Below are 22,269 nucleotides of genomic sequence, written 5' to 3' on the forward strand. Positions count from 1 at the left end.
GGAGAAACCGGGATGGAGAATGAAAAGGGAGAGAGGGAGGTGCGGCAGAGGGGCAAGGGGAGAGGGGGAGCGCAGAGGAGGGGAGGATGGAGGGAGTGTGGTGAAAGAAGCTGGGGACGGTGGAGGGGAGAGGGAGACGAGAGGGATGCAGAGAGCAGCTGTGTGGTGGGAGAGTGGCGTGGTGGAAGGGGGGGACCCGGCTCAGCTCCCCTAGGAGGGGGGAGTTGTGGCAGTGCAAAGTGCCCTGCGAATGCCCACGAGCACACAGGAGAGGGGCTGCCTGTTCTGAGGATCTCACAGGCAGCACAGCTGCTGCTCAGAGCTGCAGGGACACGGCAAAGCCTTCTGGCTGGCAAGATGCTCAGGAACCGGGGTGGATGCCGAGCACACAAACCCTTCTCCCTTCTGTTCTGCCCTACGAGCACCTCCAGATGGATGGAGCTGAGGGCAGATGGGCAGATAATGGGGCTGTCTGTCTCAACTCTCTCCCTCCCCTGGCTCCATGCACAATCTCACGTCTTTTGCACCTTTTTTGGGAAAAAGCTCCAGTTCAACAGCCCCAAACTCTCCTGCTTGATTTCATCTGTGCTGCAAGGAGTGGACACAGAAGAAATGGGGCAGGGCAAGCAATTAAGCTCCTTTGTGTGAGCAGTCCTTCCGGGAAGAAAATTAGGATTTCCCCATCCCATTCCTTGCACAAAGTGCTTCCCTATAGTCCTCAGCCCCTTCCCTGCCCTGCCGCCAACATCAGTGACTCTTTGTGCTGTGCGGTCACCCAGCTCTTGAAATCTGGCACTCCTGTTATGAGCAGTTAAGCTCCTAGGGCCAATTCCAGCCTTAATACAAGTAGGGAGTATCTCTGCGAGCAGAACATAGCCAGGGTCTAAAACCTGGCCTTCCAGACCTGCCTGAGCCGCCAGTGCTGCTCAAAGGTGAACCGGTGAAGACAGTACAGGGCTCCAAAGCTGTCAGGATGCCTTAGCCTAAATCTTGGCCACAGTGCTGTCTGGAGACACACAGGAGAGATGAGGCCTCACTGGGGAAGGAATGGCATGGGCAGCACCCAGTGGCCATCTTTGTCATGGCAGGGCAGGTATCTGCAGCAGCATGCAGGGAGCCCCTAGAAGAAACGGAGCCATGCAACAGCAGAGCTCTGCCCAGGCCAGCTATCCCTTGCAGGCCTTGTTAACATAAGCAAAGTCATTAAGTTCAAAACTTCCAGGTCTCCAGCTTGCTTCCTCAATGCTCAGAGTCCTGCCTCAGCTGCAACGGGGTTGTGCAAACTGCTTGAATTGTGTTGGAAGGAGAGCTCAGCCTGTGCACCTCCACAGGTAGGCAGGTACATGAATTTTGTTTCATGCGCACGGTGAGCCTCTCCTCTGCATTGCTGTACATGATAGGGGACAGGGCGGACTGAGAAGGTGGAAGCCAAGGCTTGAAAACTGGAGAGGAAGTAATAACCCACTGGGAATTCATTGGTCTGAATAATGTTTAGGGTGTTTAAGGGAGGCTAGATCCCAGTCTCAAGGGCTTTGTGTCCCTTGCCCACACCAAAGACTTCATTTCTGCTTTTCTGGACTTACGTTGACACAATTTACATTACCTTTGGAAGGGGCTTGGGCAATTCATCTGGCAGCGCATATGCAATGCAGGCATTCGTGGAACTCGCTGCCACAGGATGTCCTCCAGCGTTGCTCTGGACATTATCAGTGAATAATGTGTCACACCACTGAATCAACTGCCTTACTCGGATCTGCCCGTGAATTGAATTTGCAGAAATTTCCCTGGCAGCAGGGTACCTCAGGGCCTTCACTGTGGCAGGTTGTTGCTGACACTACCCATGCACCTCCTCAGCGCAGGAAGCAGCCTTTGAAACTCAGAAGTGATGCTGCATCGGGGAGCGGTAAGCTGGCTCAACTCCACCGTTTCCCTGTGCCCTCCCAGGACTGCAGGATTTTGCAGTGCCAATCATTGCACCCTGAGCCCTCCTCCCTCCCTCCCGCGAGCAGTGGCAGTAGCAGCCACCCTGTAATGCTTCTTACTCTCAAGTCCCTGCAATGCATCAGGAAGGCAGGTGCTCACAGCTGCCAGATCCATAGTACCGCTGGGACCACTCTCTTCCGCTTAATTTTAGTGACTTGGAGGCAATTTGTCTGGACTGGTGACTCATTCCTCGCTTTTTTTATTCCCGCCCTCCCCCTTCCTATTCTCCTTCTGCCTGTGCCTGGCAGTGTGAGCAAGTGCCGGTACCGATACAACTGCCTGTGACGTGAGCTTAGGAGCATTAATGCAGAAATGTTTTGGTGAAAGTGTGTCCCCAGCGACCTGCAGGGGCAGTCCCCACAGAGAGGAGTCTGGGCCTGGATGTCCCCTCCCAAAGCTCGCATCTCATCCTCTGCGTGTCTCGGAGGGGAGACAACTTTTCCTTTGAACACATGGAGGCTGAGAAGAGAAAGGGCAAAAGCGGAGGTGTAATCGTCCCGCCGCCTTTGGCCGGCACACGATATTCCCACTTTACTGAGGAACGCAGGGGGCTCAGCTGAGAACTTGGCAACTCGGTGCATGAATCAGGCCTCGTCTCTTCATCCTAGAGCGGCGGGGGCTCCCCGGTACCACGCTCAGCGTGGAGCTGCCTGGGTGGTCACTGCCGAGGGAGGGGTACGGCTGGCAGATGCCTCCACCCCAGCCGTCCCGTTGTTCACCGCTTCGGGGCCGTGTCGCCCCGAGGTGCAACGCATCACGGACATGGCAAGAATGAACGGTCTGTTTATTTGGTCTTATTCACTACGTTGTAACCTCGGAGGCTGGTGAGGAAGGGAAGGGGCAGCTGGGGTGAGGCGAGTGTGGGGAAGTTGTGCAAACAGACAAACCAGTGCTACAGACCCACAACAGTCTTTCAAGCCAGCAGAAGTAAAAAGCGCAGTGACCGCCACAAGGTACTGAGCTCCGGGATGCTGGAGCCTTCGCTCTCCTGTGTGCTGGGCAGAGCCTTGCATCAGGACGGGGCTGGGATCTGGAGCCAAAAACACGACAGACCTCATGAAACGAGCTCGGCTGTTTTCCTGCTCTGCCTCCCTCTGCCCTGGTGGTGGTGGGAGAACGAAGGGGCAGGGTCCCAGCTAGAAAGTTCTCACTCTCCTCTCTCCTCAGGCTCTGGCCAGCTTTGCCTCTCATCCTGAAGCCTCTCTGATCCCTTGAGTTGAAGGGGAAGGGCAGATGGGGACAATATGAGGAGTCCTGGGGGAGAAGCTGCTGCCTGTCAATGTACAGCAACACAAAAACCACCTTGAGGTGAGCAGGGCCTGGTAAGATGAAGGGCCATTGGGCAACAGCCATGAATAAGGAACAGCTTTTTTTTTTTTTTCTATAGGCAAAGGCTGTGGCTTCACAGGTCTCACAACAGGTCATCCCCAGGGCTGCCTGGACGCAGTTCCCTCTGTGGCAGAAGGCGACAGTTCTTCTCTGTGAGGACAGAGGTGGAAAATCTTGGGCCTCCTTGCACCAGGAGATGGGGGCAAACCTGCCCATGGGCAAGCAGCAAGGAGGGGCAAGTGGTTCAGGGGTCCGTGTTCTCCGTCATACCATGTCCTGTCCCTTCCCCAAGCAGGACTGTCTCCCTGTCTCTCTTTGAGGCTGACCCATCCCACCAGGTTATAGCAGCAGGTTATAGGAACCCAGTGACCAACTGGGTTCAGGAGCAGGAAAGTGCCGCTGGTGTCACTCCCAGGGATCCCTTTCAGACTTACTCACTTAGAGAAGGCTGCATACACGTTTCTTTGTCCGGGTGGGCTGCGGGCAGAGGACTGCTCGGATGGCCTCGTCAAACACCGTCTTGAGGCCGCGCTGCGTCAAAGCCGAGCATTCGAGGTATTTCACGGAGTCTGTCGGGAGGAAAGCAGGTGCTGTAATGGGGAGGAAGGGAACTGGGGAAGGCAGTGGGGGTACCCAGGAATCTGCTGCCGAGGGTGCTCAGAAGAGAAACACACAGAAGGAATACTACAGATAGCGTCAAGCAGAAAGAGATGCATGGGCCTGTTTCACCAACACGTTTCTGGCTCACATCACTTCACAGCCACAACACTCTCCTCCCTCAGTGCCCATTTTACAGTGTCCTGAGGCACCTACACACCACGGAAACACCCCCTGAGTCTCGTCTTGAGATGAGGTCTCAGGTCTCCTCAGGTTCAAATGTCATTCAGACTGCCTGGCCTCAAGCACCTCTGGTGGCATCTCAAATCACATGGCACCTCCCTTTTGGGACTCTGTACCCCCAAATTCTCAGAGGCGTTGTGCTGGAAAGCAAGGCACCTGGTTTTTGCCTGAACTGAATAAACACAGCACAGGTGACCAAAGCCATTAAGCATTACCAGGACACACTTCACTCGCCCAGGTAGTCTTGACTTGAGGACAAAACTTGCCAGCTGTACAAGACCAGAGTTTGCCTATTCTCCACTCTTGTAGCCAGAGCAGAGCCATCACGTGAAGCCGGCTATGTTATCCTGACCGGACACCCTCTCCTCCAAACTCCCGGTTGAAAACTTCTCCCTCAAGCTGTGTTTCCCAGCCTCTCTCCTGCCTCTGCAAGCTCCATTTGAGAAGAGAGGTTACCTGGAACAGGCATTTGTGCATTTCCCAAAATATGGGAGGGAGCTGATGCCCCTGAGATGAATGGTGGGGTGTGACACACATACTCGGGGGGTTGCAGGTATAAGCCCCACTAGTCAGAGGCAGGGACGGGAAGCTGCAGTTGCAACTCTTCCTGAGAGATGTTAGAAAACTCACTCTCTTCCGCTTCTTTCCGGATGTGGAGAAGAGGCCTCTGCCCACACAGCAGCTGCGGCTTTCACAGAAAAATATTGGCCCAAATAGAAATAGCAGAGTAAAAGGGGAGGGGAATGAGCAAGAGAGTATTTGTGCGTGTCTATATAGTGTGGTGGCCAGAGGGAGGCAGAAAACAGAGGGTTGAGGCTTCCTCAAGGAGCAGATCTCCTTCCTGAGTCTCCTGAAGGGCATTTTGTCCCATGACCCTTGATGTGTCTCCCTCTGTCCCTCAGAGATACCACTGTGAGATATCTCTACAAAAGCCTCATTGGGCTGAGGGGAAGCCCTTATCTTCTGCCTCTCTCCTTTCAGTAGGTCCAAGATGTTGCCCCAAGCACATACCGATTTCCTTAGCCAGAGCAAGGCCCTGAGGATAGGTAATGGGGGATAGCTTCTTCTCCTTCAGCTTCTCAATGGTGTCCTTGTCATCACGAAGGTCCAGCTTTGTGCCCACAAGGATGATGGGAGTGCTAGGGCAGTGGTGCCGCACCTCGGGGAACCACTGGCAAGGGAGCAAAACAGCAAAGATGTGAGAAGTCACACATACGGGCATGCACAAGGGAAAGAAAGAGGCACCCCTGAAAAAATGTCAGCAAGGTAGCTAACACCCTGTCCTTCCTCGCAGCCCTTCCATCCAGTGTTGGGCACTATAGCCTGGCCCAGGCCAGCCCTTGTTGCTGGGTCCTCATGCGAAATCCCTGGCATGGAGCTCAAATTCTGTTAAGCAAAAGCACAAGCTGCCCTTCACCCTTCATGGCTCCCTGGAACCCAAGGAGGAACCTGAAAGTGGTAGGAAGGAAATACTATGTTGTTCTCCTCCTCATCAATCTCTCCCTTCTTGCCTCACTTCCCATCCGAAGGCTGTGGGTACCTGCTTCTCATACCCTATGGACTGGTCCTGCTTGTCTGTGCTGTGACAGTCTTGGCTGGAAGATGCCGTCAGAATATAAGCCTGTGGTCCCACAGCTCAATAGCCCACCAAGATGAATACTAGCCTGTAAATGGGGTTGGCCACTTTCTTTGAGATGACCCAGAAAAGACATCTGAAGGAGGATCATATTTTAGTCCCTTCTGATTGTCACAAAAATGATATTACCCCTCTGAATCTCGAGGTCCTGTTAGCAGTTTCCACCCACAGTCACTCTCTTTGCAAGACCACCACCAATCTCACCCTCCTTAACCCCTAATGGACCAGGATATTGTGTCTCACCTTAGCACGGACGTTTTCATAAGATGCTGGGCTGACAAGGGAGAAGCAGATCAGGAAGACGTCCTGTAGGCATACAACCATGGTGCGGAGTTAGGATGAAAGCATGGGATTGCATGACAGGAGACAGGGAGGGTAGAGAAGATCTGGGTGGGCAGCGTCGTCCCTCTGCAGCAGAGGGTCATGCTAGAGAAAGCTGTCTCTCACAAAGTAACACAGTCCTGACTGCTGCTAATTGCCTCCAGAGGAGAGAAAGATATTTGCTCCCCTGACTCATGGTAACCATAGACACCACTATCAGAAGAGCCAAACGTTTAACTACGAGGATGGGGTTTTTGCGGTAGGCACAGTCATCCTCATGGGAAACAGCCTGACAGCGTCCTGCTCATTTCTCACAGAACATCGTCGAGCTTTCAGGCCAGAATAATTTTGCCTGCTGTTGAGACAGAACTAGGCTCAGCCCAAAAAGTGCACACGCAGGATGTAAATGAGGCGGAGTTTTGGTTATCCACGTAAGCGCTTCTCCTGGGCATGGCAGAATATAGACTTCCATTAAAAACAAAACAAAAAAACCCAAAACAAACCAGCTCTTCAGGGTTATATTTATTTCATCCAACTTCACCTAGCTAAAACAAGGGTGTCAGGCCCAGGCTATCTGTTTACATACTTTTACAAGTATCAGAGGCAAGAACCTTGCAGAACAGTTCCCCCACCTATCCTTGGGTTGTGTCCCAGGGTGGGTGCAAGCATGTTGTTGAGAAATACATCTGCTTGCACTGACTGCAGAAGGAGCCTAGGCAAACAGCTTATACCAGGAATTCAACTTTTAGGTGGCTGAACCTAGCTGAAATAAATAGTGCCCTCAATTCCTAGCCCTTTTTGTTGCAATGGCAACCTTCAGACCAACGCCTGAGGCAGCAGGGTCTTTCTGAGCTTGCCAAGAGACTGCTTAGAACAACATCCTCCAGAGAAGGTGACCTTTAAACCCTGAAATCACTCTGTCAATGTGGTTAAAAACTGGTGAACACAGTATCTGAGACATCCATTTGTTCTGCTAGAGGCTTGGGCTTAGTTGAGGCATCAGCAGATCGAATACATGTGTCCATACATCAGATCCCTTTTAAAAGGCAGAAGCCAGAATAGCGGGGTTTGCAGAAATGCAAGAAGCTCCTGTGTCAGCTCCTAAATTCCCTGAGCCACTTGATCTTCACAAAAGGAAGGGTTTTTACCAGGGCTGTGTAAGGCATCTGCCCCACACTGAAATCAGTGTCAGCTGGGCTCATAAGTACCTTCAGCTGGGCTCATAAGTACCTTCAGCTGGGCTCATAAGTATCTTTGAAGATATCGGTTTTGTTGGCAAGTTATACGAGTAATGAAGTTTAGATAAAGGCTCCAAAAGACTCTCAGATATCTTTTACCTTTAGGGTTTCAAGGCACTTGTATATCAACAGAGGTATTCTCAGAAGGAGGCAGAGAAAGACAGGAACAGCCCTGTCACTGTTTTGATAAATGTTGATTTTTGCAGTGGGGGATGGAGATATATCTGAGGGAGGAACAAGGGAGGAGGGGCATGGAGTGTGACCCACCGTCTGCGGGTAAGAGAGCGGCCTCAGCCTGTCATAATCTTCTTGTCCAGCAGTATCCCATAGCCCCAGATTTACAGGTTTGCTGTCAACCATCACGTTGGCAGAATAGTTATCGAACCTGAAATTCAGAGACATAGGCTGTGACTCAAACAGGAGAAGAGGGACCCCTTCCAGTAGTGTTGGTGGGGTTCACTAGGTGCACCCACGAGCAAAGGGTAGTGATTCCTCTTCTCAGCTCACCTGGGTGATGCTACCTTACCAAATTCCCATGCAGCATCAACCTCCTTCCCATCACCCAGCTGTCCTGGACAGGTGTCTGGCTGCAGCGCCACCTTTGCCACCTTGTGTGCAGATCCATAAACCCTTCAGTTTCCCACTTCTTTCCCCGGTATCCTTCTCACAACTGCGTCTGCTCTAGCCAAGCCCCTGTCTTTCTTTTGTGCTCTAAACCCCAGCTTTCTCCTTAAAAGTGAAGAAGAACCCACGTCTCTAGCTCTCCCAGAGCCCTGCACTCCTCAACAACCCTGCTGGAACTGAGACCAATGTGCCAAGATGTGTCCCTTTACTCTAAAAACCCAGCATGGAATATTTGAGAAGAGCTATCAGGATTGCATGCTTGGGAGCAAAGACTTAATGGAAAAAAAAGGATATTAAATCAATATAGATGTTCCTCCCCTTGTCCTAGAAAATTTTATTTCTGGTTCCTTTTGTTTTGTTTTTTTTTTTCAGGCTAAGGTGAGGGAAACCAGTGATGGGAAGGAACCAACACAAAGACCTTGTGAATGTGCTCACAGCATACGCCGCTGTTGTAAGATAAGCCATGCGGTCCAGGAGCACAAAATGGCCTCCCTTTCACATCTCCAGACACAAGCTTCAGACAGTAGGAGAAATGGTGTGTGACACACAAAACACATAGCCACTTTGTGTCTACATGCTAGGAAGGGATGGTGCCCCTCCACTTCTGAGAAACGATGGGTTCTTGCTGCCACAGCCATTTTTTTTCAATGTCTGCTGCAAATTGCTCTGGAGAAAAAGGTGAGGCTCTGAGATTTTCCTGTACCTGTCCTTCCCAAGGAATCTGAACCTGAGCTGGTGGTCTGACACACTGTGCCTAGCTCCTTTTCCCACTTCGGTGAGCATGCCGTCATACTCCACATCCCAGTGGTGTGGTATGTGTGGTGTGCATCCCCAAACATATCCCCATGCACTGTGGGGAGACAAATGCATCTGACTGCTCAAACTAAAGCAACCCTGATTTTGTTCCTTATTCCACCAGTCTTTAGGTCTGTCTCAGCCTCATGCATACATCTGCTGGATTGCATAGTGCTTCTACTCTGGCATTAAGCTGAATCCTGCACTCTTACCATCAGGGTTATCAGTGCCTGCTCCAATGACAGTGGGTGCCTTGGTCAAGGAAGGAAGTGGGGAGCCCTGTCCATCCAACTGTCTCCTCTTGGGTCTGGCCCAATTTTTACTGCCTGGTGCCTGGTTGTTTTGCCTAGCAGGACCCCGTCTACTACTTTTAAACTTAGCAGGCAGATAGGCTTGGTTTGTGTCTCCCAAACACCCCATTTATACCAGGGTTTTATAAGGCCACTTGTGCTGGTGAAAGGTGACAGATCCAAAGTGTAGAGGCACCTTCACTGGTTTGGCATCCCTTCCTGGCACGGAGATCGCGACCCTGCCTTCAGAGTGCACAACAAGGGGTTTCTGCACCCCATTGCACCCTGCTCTCCATGCCTCCCACCCACCCCAGGCCCTGTTTATGCATCACTCACACAGTGGGGATGTATTCTCCTGGGAAGGCATTGGTGGTGTAGCTGATAAGGAGACAGGTTTTCCCCACAGCTCTGGAAGAGAAAGAAAAAATAGCACAAGTTATGGTAGTGTAGGCAATCTTGCTAGGGTAAGATGGGGATGGGGCAATCCTTCCACACCTCTAAGCTAGCCCTGTCAGGAGACCCCTGGCAGCAGAAACATTCACAGGACCAGACAGCGCATAACCGTAAGTTAGACAACCAGCAGGAAGAAAGACAGGATGTCACCCAGAAATGTTTGTTGTCTTTGAGCACGAAGGCTTGTTTTTACGTTCTGGTACAGAGATCACTCAGCTAAAGCGCATCCACTCTGAGATGGAGGCGAAAGCCCATTTTCCAGTGCGTGCACGGTGCTGTACGCTCACAGCCACGGGTAGGTGTATTGATTCGGTGTGGGAGTGCCATGACAAAGCTGCCCAGCCAGCTACAGCCCCTGAACACAGGCACTCCAGCCTGCTTCTGCAGGTGCTGTGGCCAGGAGCTGGTAGCACCTCTTCTTGATAGAGCCACAACACTCCAGCCTTGCCTGCCTGCGGTGAGCTGCAGCTTTGCCCGCAGAGCGAGCTGTAAGTGCCTCTCCCTGTGGCTGCTGGAGGCTGCTGGTGGTGTTTCTGAGCTAGAAGCTGGTGCTTCCTCCCTCCTCAGCCTCCCCCACACTCATGCTGCAGCAGGCTGAAGCGAAAATAAGCCAGGGTAGCAGCACAGTCCAGACTGGGTGAGAGCGTTGTTGTGAGGGAGGTGGGAAAGGGAGCAGTAAGGCTATCAAGGGGAGGAGAAGGTGTCGTCGGCAAGGTGTAAGGCTATGGTGAGGGCAAGAAGTGGAGAGAAACTGGAAGAAGATAAAGCAGCCAGGACAGGTGTGGGATGGAGAATCCTTCTCCTGCTGGGCTGCTATTTCTCAGGTCTGTGCAGCCTGGGAAAGTCTGGTCATGTTTCAGTTACAGCATGTGTAAAATGGAGGTGGTGAGAACAACCTGGCTCCTCAGCCTACGAGCACAGGATGAGGAAGATGTCTTTCCCAAGGGGAAAGGCTGGAGTCTCGCTGCTGGCGATGCTCCAACCACCTCAGCTGTACCTGCAAAGTCCTCCCTCGCAGCCCTGCAGCCCTGCCTTTTTGTGTGCCACCAACAGGCACAGCTGGCATCTTCTCCCTGGTCCTGAGGCACCTGCCTTGGTCACTGCACTGTGGGGCAGCTGAGAAGGAAACTGAGCTCTTCGATGTGCTCTGACACTTATTTCTTCCTTCTGCCACCTCCCTTTCTTAGATCCTCCTCTCTCAGTCCCTTCTCTTTCCCCAGCTCCCTTGCTTCCCTCTTATCATAAAGATATTGAGGGATGCCCATGGAGGCTTCCTGAAGCTCTATAAGTAATGGCTCAGGAGATGTATGGGACTGTGGGTGGGTCGGTCATGGAAGCGGGAACGGTTCTGAATTAGTGTGGTTGAACAGAGAGGAGCAGAAAGGGTCAGCGAAGGGGTGAAGGTTACAACAAAGCTGTTGAGAGAAGAGGTGAGGTTAGCGGCACCTGCAAGTTCCTGGGACTGAACTCAGGGAGTGTTAAGAGGTTGGTGATGTGTGATGGAGGGAGCTATGGGGCCAGAACAGCTATGGGGCAACATGAGGGGCTTAGCTGAGTGAGAGCAGAAGGTCCTGTGGTCAGTAAGGTTGAGCAAAGGAAGGGTGACATGGCTGGTATCACTGGGAGGGAGGTGAAGGGTGGTGAACCAAGAGCTCAGAGCAATGGGGAGGTGACCGGACTGCTGTGTTGCAAGATGGTGAGAGGGGAGGTGCAGTGTACAGAGAAGCAAAATGACAGGACAGAAGATGTTTAAGAGGAGTTGCAGTCAGAAGGGCTGAGAGCAGGACGTGTTGTGGGGTTAGCCACGATAGAGGGGAATGCTGCCTTGAAGGATAACTACAGAGTTGGTGCAAGGTGTGAAGGGGAAACTGGGGGGTTAACAGCGCAACAGATAAACGCCCAGTGGATTTGTTTATCCAGCTCTAGCTTGCTGCCTTCAGGGGACTTTTCTTAGAGGTAACGGTGTTTATCTGGGGCTCTGTCCTCCCTTGTCCCTTCTCCCTGTCCCCTTGCTCCAGCCCCTGAGAGTATGTCTAACATCTACTGTTATGTTTGCAGATGTCTGCTTCCCCGGGCGAGTTTTGCAGGAGGAAGTGACGGTGGGGAGCAGGGCTGCTGCAAATGTCTCTTCATCTGCTACCTGATAGCTGCCCCAGATAACAGGCTGGCCAACTCCTAGCTGGGAAATGAATTAACCTACTCCGTGCCAAGTGTGGACTCTCCTCCCCTCCCTCTCCTGCATCTACTCATCCCACCGGGCAGGAGGAGGCCCTGTCCGCCCCATCCCTCCCACCCCCGGCAGGACGGACTGCTTCACTTATTGATGGCTTAGATCAGGCCATTTCCAGGGATGACAGGACATGGGCAGTGATGCTGTCATGCTATGAAGGCAAGGTTGTGTTACCTCCCACTCCCAAAGTAGCATATACTTGCGCATATCTCAGTGGATAGAGCTCCTCCTCCTTGTGACCAACAGAAACCCCTTGCCCAACAGTCTCCCCCACAGCCCGATGCAGAGATAATGCACTGAGAAAAGGTGAACACAGAGATACTGGCAGACATCTCATCAGGACCACAGTGCCGTGCCCTCTCCCCGTCAGTCCCAGTGAGCAGATGGCATTCAAGGAGCCGTTCGCCTGCAGGAGAGCGCTTGCATCTCTTGGGTTTTAAATCTGACTCCTGCCTACAGGTTGAATCTGGCAGCACCACCACCACCTCCTGTGCGTGGGACAGACCCGCTCCACTTTCCATGCCCCCTTTGCAGATGCCCTTCAAAATGGCCTCTTCCACACCCTACCCAGAGGAAGGTCCCGTGCCCTGGGGAGGGAAGAGCGAGCGAGAGAGGGAACGCAATCCGCAGGAGGTCAGAAGCAAAGCCGGGGAAGTTTCACCAAGCAACCACCTTCTTTCTTGCCCCTTGTCACTGCCCCTCCCTCCCCGCATCCCCAGCAAACCAGCGGGGTACCTACCCGTCTCCCACCACGACACACTTGATGGCTTGCATGTCTCTGGACCCGTGGCAGAGGACAGCGCCAGGGGCAAAGCTAAGTCAGGCCAAGGCAAACAGTCGACGGGCAAATTTGGGTATCAGCCCCTGTGCTGCAGTGAGCAGCAGGTTGCAGGGAGGGAGGAAGTGGAAGAGGGAACTTCACTCAACGATCACCCTCCGGTCCTTCCTCCCCTCCCACCGCTGCAGCAGCCCTGTGGCTGAGGCCGTTAGCTGAAGGCGGGGCATGCATGACTTCATGGTTGGGATCATGACTGCTGTAATTTTTTTTTTTTTTTTTTTCTCCCCACGTATCTCACCCACTCCCTTCCCACCCCATCCCAGCGTACGGCTGGGGGCACCAAACTGCTTTTACAGGGGAGCTGAACAAGGGCTAGAAGCTTGGGGAGAAAGCAGAGGGGTGGATTTCCTCCTCCCTCCTTTATCGTGCAAACTTTGGAGGAGGTGCAAGCGGGGAAGGGAATCTGAAGTGGGAGCAGTGGGGTGACGTGGGGCAATGAAGATTTTTCAGGTCTTCCCGGCGCCCCTGAGTGTCAATGGCGAAATGTCACAAGGAACAATGTTTTCTGTGAAGGCTGAACAAGGAAGTTAAGCAGCCTCTAGGAAGCAGCAGCCACCCTGTGGCTGCTCTGTCCCTCCTCTCGTCTGGTGATAAGGTCCTACCGCACTTCCCCACCTGCCCAGATTACTAGTGCAAAGAAGTATGGTGTGAACCCGTGTGTTCACCACGAAGTGGAGCAAATGCATCGAGGGATGCAATGAACTGTTTTCTTTCCCCTGCCAGTACTATGAGAGCCGAGACTGGTGGATGAGAGGAGCCCCCGCAAACCAGCTTCTCCCTGTCCACCCTCTCTCCTACTTCTGTGCGAAAGCAGCCAGTGGGAGCTGCTGCCAGACTTCTTCCATCTTGTCATGGAATCACAGAACGGTTTGAGTTGGAAGGGATCTTTAAAGGTCATCTAGTCCGCTCCCCCTCCAATAAGCAGGGACATCTTCAGCTAGGTCAGGTTGCTCAGAGCCCTGTTCAACCTGACCTGGAATGGTTCCAGGGATGGGGCATCTACCACCTCTCTGAGCAGCCTGTTCCAGTGTTTCACAACCTTCATCATAAAAAATTTCTTCCTTATATCTAGTCTGAATCTACCCTCTTTTAGTTTAAAATCATTAGCCCTTGTCCTATCACTACAGATCCTACTAAAAAGTCTGCCCTCATCTTTCTTATAAGCCCCCTTTATGTATTGAAAGGCCACAATAAGGTCTCCCCGGATCCTTCTCTTCTCCAGGCTAAACAACCCCAGCTCTCTCAGCCTGTCCTCATTGTTCTCAGAAGATAAAAGAATTTTAGAGCTAAGCAGCGAGGAGAATAAGGAAGCAATCACGCTGAGAAAGAAGAGACAAGGAGTAGAAAGATCCCAGGAGGCTCTACTCCTTCCTTTCCCTTCTCAAAATGAGGGTCTGCCTCCTCTTCTTCCCTTCTCCTCCCATGCAACACTAAGCCTGGAAAAGTGCCTATGTGTGCACATCTATCTGTGTGCTCCAGCCTGAAGGGATGAGTGGATGGGCAGGAGATGCATTTTGTAGAAGAAGGGATGTGGTGACACAGAATTAATAAGAATTTCCAGGCTTTGTCAGGAGACCAGTTAGACCAAGAACAGCGGGTTTTCAGCTGGGATGTTCCTGAAGGAAGGAACTCTGAGGGGAAGTGTTTCTCCAAAGTTTGGTGACCTCTGTGCTGCTGCAGCCACGGGAGGCTGTTGCAGCCAATCTACTCGGGAGAAATGCTCCCCATCCGTCACTCAGCGCTGGCTGCAACCCAGAAACCTTCAACTGTGGAACGTTTCCAATTCTTGCAGCTATTTCCGAAGCACAAAGCGACCAGCTGTACTAGGTGTTCCCTCTGTGGGTGGTAGGGAAGGGGGAGGAAGGAAACCCACTGACTCCTCTGCAAGTGAGAGCAGGAACAGGCCATAGGAATACAGGTCAGAGAAGGACAGAAGGGAGAGTGACAAGGCTGTTACAGGGAGAGCAGCAGCAGGAGCTGGAAAGGGCAGGCAGGTGTAAAATAGAGCGGGCCAGGAGATAGGGACTCAGTCAGAAGAGAAGACGGGTATATCTGGCTCTACAGAATGCTACTGGTGGATGGAGAAAAAACATTACAGCTCCCTGGGCAATTGGACACATTGAAAGGTCTCTGTGGGAGACATCTGGGTGCCAAGTGAGGGCCCATGGAGCTGGAACTGGTGGAGTCCCTAAGGATTCAGGGAGCTCTAGGTTGGGCAGGCAGCCTGGGACAGGCAAGCAGGAACCTAACCCCGTTCCGGGCATTGCTGAAACTGCATTCGGAATCAGCTTCTCCAAAGGAACATTTCCACTTTCACCAGATCTTTTCTCTGAAGGTTTCCAATAACCCTTATGTGCCTGGGGAGAAGCAGGGTGGGAAGAACAGAGAGTGAACACCTGGGGTGGGAAGGATGTGGGCTGAGGGCAAAAGAGCTGGGGAGAGCTGTGGAATACCTTGAGTTTTACCTGGGATGGAGTAACAGTCATGTGAGGATACTGGGGCTAGGGATGGCATTCAGGCTAAGGGAGACTGGATGGAAAACCGGCTGGTGGCACAGAAGGACCTGGTGGCAGGGACAAAAAAGGACCACTGACCTGCTGAATGCTGCTGTGTGCTTTTGTCCTTGTAGTCTGGCTTGTGGGACTGGCAGCATCAAAAGGACTGGAGAAGAAGACAAGTTAAAATTGGTCAGGGAGGAGGGTCTGTTGTTGAGACCCCACATCCAGGTGAGCCTCATGTCAAAGGCACTGTAGTTTTGTATGACCAACAATGAGCTGTGGAAGTGCTGGCAAGAAGGTATACCTCCAACCCACTTCTGAGCAAATTACTTTTGGAAGATCATTGCCTGCTACTGCTACGGATAGTCAGTTCTCGTCCAAGTCAGAGGTCTGTGCTGTGAATCTATAAACATCCCTCCTCTGCCAGTGCCTCTGTAGAGGGATGATAGGGATCTACATAAAGGCTTTTTAGGGTGTTTCTTTCCATCATATTTAAATTATTAAAAATGGGATATTACCTTCAAATAATACATATTGTAATCACTCTGAGAAAAAACCTCTCGGTTGTGCATGCTGCAGGAAAGGAAAGGAAACTGCAGGAAATAGGCCTGTAACCCCCAGCTGAGCACAGACAGATCTGCTGCTGCTTTGATGTCCTCTCATACCACCAAGAGGTGCTCTCGACATGAGTTTCCTTCTGCATGTGCAGTGGGGCTGAGGGGAGGCAGGCACCCATCTGGGGTTTCTTGTTCCCTTTGCTGAGTTTGAGGAAGATTCTAACGGGAAAGAATTGCTTAGTGAGTCAGTTTTGCTCTGAGAGACTTCCAGGACCCTTGTGGGATGGCGGGCAAAGGAGGAAATGCGTGATACCAGTTTCCCCCCCCCAAGGATCCAAAGCAGTGAGGACTGCTCCATCTCTCCCTCTCATTCTGTGGGGTTCTGCTCCCTCAGGGAGGATGGGAAAAGGGTGAGGGGGGCTCGTTCAGAAATGATGTTCATTTCTTCACAGCCCTGCACAGAAGGGCAGGAGCTGAGCAGGTTTGTCCTTCAGAACAGACAGTAGCAGGGGGAATCCTTTCCTGTGCGGAACACAAGGCTCATTTCTTTGCATGCCCAGGGCATGGCCACAGCAGGTATTCTCATTACCCTGGGCCCTGATGGGATTTATTTTATGTGAGCTATCGCTCAGGCAATCCTGAGTGGCCATGAGACCTTTTCTGTGTGTGCTGGGCCTCCACCAAGGAAGAGAGTAATTTGCTTCAGCCTGGCTGGGCTGCAAACTGTCCCCACTTGCTATATTCCCCTTTTTGCCTCTTCCCACTTCCCCATTCACACAGCTTTGTACCATCTGCCTCCTGCTTTTAGTTCTTGCTTTGCTGCTTCTCTTCACCAAAACTCCCACCCCTCCCTGTCGCTGCCCCCCTCTCCCCTCACTGCTGTGGTTTCTCACCGCCTGCCGTGCTTGGTTGAAAAGCCTGCCCTGAATTCAAAGCTCAGGTCATAACTGAAGTGGGGCGATGCACCTCAGGCCATGACGTTCTGCAGTCCCTGCTAGAGAGGCTGCAGAGTTGCTTCACATGGGGTCTGTTTTCTAACATGGCCATACCAAGGGCTTCTGTAGCCTAAATTTACCCTGTCAAGCAAAAGCTTAGGAAAAAAATGAAGTTTCCGATCCAGCCTCACTAAACACAAACTACTTATATTTACAGCATAACTCATAAGCAAGTCAACTTGCAAAGATTGTTTACTGAGTCTTGGACCTGTCTTACTCATGGGCTTTTCTGGAGACCAGCCCTACTGCAGTGAGGGGCAGCTGGTCTATTCCTCATACATTGTGTCATGGACGCTCCTCTGTCTTCAGAGTGTGACCCTCTCAACCTTTCCAATTTGGGGCAAAATAGCAGGTCCACTGCCATTCTCCTATCTGGAGCACTGAAAGAGGTTCACCTCCTCCACCTCTTCTCCACTGTGTGCCTGGGTAAGTGGAAGACCATGGCACAGACTTTGGTCAGCAAGTTCTTTGTGATGGCTGATTCACACTTGCACTTCCCTCGGCTGAGAAGTTGTTTGCAGACTCTAAATCATACTGGGTTTTTATGGCTTGGCCTTATCTGCTTCTCTGTGCTTCTGCAAGTCCCCAGTGATTCTGATATGGATTTCCACTCTTACAGACATTTTGTTCTCAGCCAGTGACAACTCCCATCTTGCTGATACCATTCCGTTACTTAATGGTGATATACAGATCTGTATCTGACTGTGCATCCTTTCCCATGAGGTGCTCAGATGGTTCAACAACATTTTTCATCTGCCTGTTGTAGAAGGGAGGTAACAGGGACTAGAGATTACATGTGTAAATTCTAACTTGAGTGTCAACTGCTTGACTTGAATCCCCTGCCTGCTAGCACTCTTCATACGTTATCAGATGCTAGATATACTATGTTTTGTGAAACCAGATCCAATACATATCTTTACTGGTAAGCTATGGTATCTTCTAGGAAGCCTGCATCAGGGAAGTGAAAAGAGCTGTTTAGAGCACTAACGACATCTATAGCTACTCTGTTTTACAAGACTAATATTTCCTGAACTACCAAAGTAAAATCTTTTGCTTGACTTATACCATTTTTTTTCAAAGGCATAAAGCTTCAATTTTGCTGCACTTCCGAGTCTAACAAAAAATCCCTCTGGCTCTTTATTCAAGTTTATCAGACTCTAAGTGACCCTCCTGTAATCTTTATAAGAGGTTTTTTTATTTCCTGTGGCCTTTTGTAATCATCATCTTTCTACCTTTAAAATAGACTCCAGCTCCTTGAATTTGTAAAAGCAGTTCAGAATAGGCTATTCCAGGTACTCTGCACTAGTAGCTTTACTTACTGCCTGCATGTTTGCATCCTGAGCTACTGCTCTGGCTGTCACAGTCTGTGTTGCTCCTCACACTGAACAAGGATTATTTTATTCCAATTGTCATATGAAAAATCCTGTTATTGTCTTTGCTCTAGTGCTGTTTTACCTTGCATCAAAACACCGTCTGTGCAGCTCATAATCCCCACAACACTGTGTAAGAAGTGCTACACTCTCTCCTGACATACTGCAGTCCCTAAACGCAACCTGAATGGCAGTCTAAACCTCCTGAAGGGGCTATTGAATTTGTACAGACCTGTACTTTGTCTCTCTGTGAATAGTTGTGGGAATACAGTCGACATGTTCAGCACAGAGAAATATATGGCATGCTGTCGTTGTCTTTATCCCCTTGGAAGTAGTAGGAAATATCTATATTTCCTTTTTATTTACAGAATTATTTTAAGCCTATACAAAGTAGTATAAAAGTGCACCCACGCTGTTGTTTTGATATTTTCCTTTGTGGCCACCAGAACAACAGATATTTCCAGCTCCAGTTTAAGTCCCTGTGTACAGTCAGGGAGCATCCTGGGAGAAAAAATGGTTCGTGGCACAGGAGGCACAGGGAGCAGCCTGGAGTACTGCTCTGCAGCAGTCTGCCTAATCTGCCCATGCCTGACGACGTGAAAGCTGCTGGACCAGCCTGGATGCCCCCGTTGCACACACTCCCACCTCTTGCCTGCACAGCCCCAGCCTGAGTTAACCGCAGCTGGGAAGGATGTGCAGTGGCAGAAGCAATTACTGGATCTAACCCCAGTCCTGTATCAGAAGAGCTGATTTCCAGGGATCTGCTTATTCCTGTCCCTATTCCCAACAGCTCTGGAGGCACAGGAGAAGCACTGCTTTACCTGTGGGTGGTGGATGTGAAGGCGTGTGATAGCAGGGAACAAAAAGGGCCAAATCTCACCCTAATCCAACCCAAGGCATATCTGACCTGTCCCAGTCCCCTTCACTTACTCTGATATTATGTCATCCCCTCAACACCCACCCAGTCCTCTTGTCCTCTTGTTGACATCTCTTCTTGCACAGCTAAGAGAACTTTGTTCGCACTTCTGAGCCAGGTACATCTTGGAGCAAGGAGTAGCCATTCCCAGCTCTACTCTTTGCCTTGTTGAAATAATCTCTATCACCTGGAAAATGTTCTTTGGTTCTTCCTCCAGTCTGCTGCACTTCCAAGGACTGCATTCCTTGGTGAGATATGCCCTTGATCTCATCTGGGTTGCTCTTTTCCCAGATGTTGCTGTAGTCATCACAGTGGGGTTTTTTAATGTATAGGCCACAGGTTTCTCTAGAAGGAGGAAGATGCCAGCATCAGTGCCCACTATAAGAGTCAGTTCCCTGGATGTGGGTATCTTTCAGCATAAGTTGATTTTTGCTGCATGTTGGATTCTCCTTGCTTAGGCTGTATCTGACCTAGGCTGTATCTATGCTGGCCTTGTTGACACCACCAGTGGGAGAACCCATGTGCTCTGAGCCACTGGCTATGGGCTAACTCTGGCCACACTGTATAGCATTTAAATCTCATCTCCCCTAGGATCCATTTGATGTTTCTATGTCCCTGGAGCATAATTAATTTTTATGTGTTCTTTCTTGGTTGCTTGTTTGCTTGCTTTTTTTTGCTTGCTTTTCTCCTTGCTAGCTTTCCTGCTTTCTTCCTCTCCTTTTTTCTTCTCCTTTTTTCCTCTCCTTTTTCCCTCTCCTTTTTTCCTCTCTTTCCTTCCTTCCTTCCTTCCTTCCTTCCTTCCTCTCGTTCTCCCTCATTCTCTCTGTCTTTGCCAATTCCTTTGGGTCCCGTCTCCCCCCCCTTTTCACTTGAAATAATGAGAGGATTGTGTTGTATCCCTTTAATGGTATTTTCATGCCATGACCACAGAACATGTGTTACTTACCTTAAGGGCATTTCCAGACACATTGCTGGCTGGGGTAGTGTTGGTATCCACCTGAGTTCACTGCAGATCTGTATTGTCTGTCTGGGATGCTCAAGCAAACTGACCTCTCATCTAGGTCTAGGTTTCCTCAAGAGAGCAACTGGTTGTTTTGCTCCAGGGTAAGCTTGGAACCAAACTAGTTTGTGCACTATGTGAATGAGTGGGGGACTAAGGACCTGGAGAGGGAGACATACTTACCCTGCACTTTGGAAAGAATGAGAGATGCTCTGGGCTTAGTTTAGTTATATCATCCTGTCTCACTTCTTGTGTACCCTCATGAGAGAACATCTCACAGGTGTTTCATTTTTACATGAAACAGATTTATGCAGTTTTTTAACGGTGCATTTCCCATTCAGACTCCTCTGGCTGAAATAACTGAAAGCATTTAAAGCGCATCAAGGCCAACCACTGTTAAAAGCAAGGCTACCAGAACCAGGAGAATGCAAGTAGTGGAGTTGATCGTTGCACTGAATTAGTAGGTAAGGTCTCAAAACAGGGCAGTCAGGGATTCCAACAGACAGGCAGTGAGAAGGAAGCATCAAGATGTTAAGAGATGAAGCAAGTATGGATTAGAGACACAGGTAGAGGTTTTGCATTGCTCTCTGTTGGAGTGGCTAGGAGTGCTTCTGCAGTGCACAGAGGCATCCATTTTGGTGTCTGCAGGGTGCTTGTGGTTTGACCTGCCCACACACACGTATAAGAACAGCCCTGATCAAGCTGCCTATATATGTCACCTATCTTTGAGGCATGCAAGATCAGGTCTTCAAAGGAAGTGCTTTAGGTTGGCGTGCCTGCTTGATGTCAGCTGCAATACAGCTGAAACAATTTTTTTTGTGGAAAATGATGATGGAAGGACTGGAGGTGATACCCTGGACCCAGCCCCAGTGCAGGAATTGGGACAGTGGGCCAGACCGTGTGGCGGTGAATTCTCCTCTGATGTGGCCCAGAATCTCAAGACAGAAATTGAGTTTACAATGGGTGGGATCTTGGCAATTTGTAACCCAAAGACAGGCCTCTGATAAATTTTAAGCATGGATATTGGGTGTAACAAAGGTCAGGCAGACAGGTTAGAGCAAATGCAAGAGACTGAAAGGGAGGGCAATCTGTGTCTTTCTTTGTGAGGTTGAATGACTCTTAGCTAGAGTGTTCAGGCAGATCCTACTCTTTGCATCAAGCCTTTTAAAGGCCCAGTTTTCTCTCCAGAGGATCTCAGACCAGACTTAGTTAATGGGAATGTGGGAACATAATAACTCGTCCTTTCTGAGTGAGTCAGGGACCTTCAGCCTCACAGGAGCATATTCTAAATGATGGCAATTGTACATAGATGCTAGCTCCAACTGTGTAACAAGTCAGAGGATCATTTCTTATTTTTCTACACATGCAATGTTCTTCCAAACTCTACCTTGCTGTCTCATGGAAAGATGGTAGGAAAAAGTCTGGACCTGTTTTGCTGTCCTGCTCAAGGCCTGCTGCGAGTACAGCAACAGGTCAGGGTGCTAAGTATGTAGAGCGCTTCAGAGGTAAGTGTTCACGCATGGAGAGGAGCCATCCCTCTACAGCTTCAGTCCCGCTAGAGGAGGCAAGAGCCCTGTTTGGGCATCACACCTGGTTTGAATTTTACCTTGACCTATTTATTCAATCACCAGTTCTTCTGGCTCTGACATGGTGCTTTCCTGCATGCTTCTTTTTCCTTACATTGCCTACATCAGAAGTCTACCACATAAATCACATGGCAACCAAATACAACTCAAGGGGAAGTGTACAGTCTTCTGGGGCTGTGTGGAGGGAATGGAGGAAAAAAAGCACCTGTCTCGCAGATGAACAGAGCAGCACAAGTGCCTTCAAAACAGTCCTGCTAATGCCAGCTCTCCTACCAGCAGGAATACCATTAAACTTGAGAGGACTTCATTCCTCCTCAATTCACACCATCCTTACAAGGCTTCCCAAGAAAAGCAGTTTGTTAGTGGGGAAAAAAAGGAGCAAGACTTAGAGTAGAAGTCACTTAGTGGGCAGTGAGGGAGGGAAAAGAAGAAAAAGACTCTCTTCTCCCTTCCATCAACCATCCTCCACTTTTGGAGGATTCATCTCCCCACTGCTTGCTGCAGAATTAACACAGGAAGAATCTTTCCTTTAAAATGAAACCACTTCCCGAATCAGATGGGTTTTCTGAATCAAGAACTTCCTTTTTTCTCCCCTCTCTCCGTGGATTATCTCAGACAAAAGCCCAAAGTACTATCAGCTTCTCACTGCTCATTTCAGTCCCCTCAAACAGAGATGTGTGCTCGGAGATTCCCCTAAAAAGCTGCTGGGATGGAAATGCATTTGTGGATTTGCATTTCAGAAGTAGCCAAGGAGCCCCCGTTAGCTCGTA

At 50.4% G+C, this 22,269-nt stretch overlaps 1 protein-coding gene across 2 annotated transcripts; it reads right to left on the minus strand.

Moving 5' to 3' along the window:
• Positions 1-2,686: 2,686 nt before the first annotated feature.
• On the minus strand, positions 2,687-12,707 carry RAC2 (ras-related C3 botulinum toxin substrate 2 (rho family, small GTP binding protein Rac2)). 2 transcript variants are annotated; one of them, XM_010585424.1, is made up of 7 exons: positions 12,479-12,707; positions 9,393-9,464; positions 7,615-7,732; positions 6,032-6,094; positions 5,164-5,323; positions 3,743-3,881; positions 2,687-3,013 (listed from the first exon to the last, which is right to left on the minus strand). In XM_010585424.1, exons 1-6 carry the CDS (start codon positions 12,511-12,513, stop codon positions 3,751-3,753), a joined length of 579 nt encoding a protein of 192 aa, XP_010583726.1. In that variant the 5' UTR covers positions 12,514-12,707; the 3' UTR covers positions 2,687-3,013; positions 3,743-3,750. The 2 variants fall into 2 exon arrangements, with proteins under 2 accessions (XP_010583726.1, XP_010583725.1); XM_010585423.1 differs by having other exon boundaries at positions 2,755-3,013; positions 3,747-3,881.
• Between the last annotated feature and the right edge of the window lie 9,562 nt (positions 12,708-22,269).

This window comes from Haliaeetus leucocephalus, unplaced genomic scaffold (assembly GCF_000737465.1).
Source record: "Haliaeetus leucocephalus isolate CR32 unplaced genomic scaffold, Haliaeetus_leucocephalus-4.0 Scaffold101, whole genome shotgun sequence".
NCBI classification, from domain to species: Eukaryota; Metazoa; Chordata; class Aves; order Accipitriformes; family Accipitridae; genus Haliaeetus; species Haliaeetus leucocephalus.

Bases quoted from the DNA above. Each gene is read 5' to 3' on its own strand.
- RAC2 (XM_010585424.1), bottom strand. From the start codon at position 12,513: ATGCAAGCCATCAAGTGTGTCGTGGTGGGAGACGG. The intron at 9,465-12,478 runs GTAGGTACCCCG...TTTCTCTTCCAG, and splicing joins TGTGTCGTGGTGGGAGACGG to AGCTGTGGGGAAAACCTGTC. The intron at 6,095-7,614 runs GTGGGTCACACT...GTATGCCTACAG, and splicing joins CGCTCTCTTACCCGCAGACG to GACGTCTTCCTGATCTGCTT.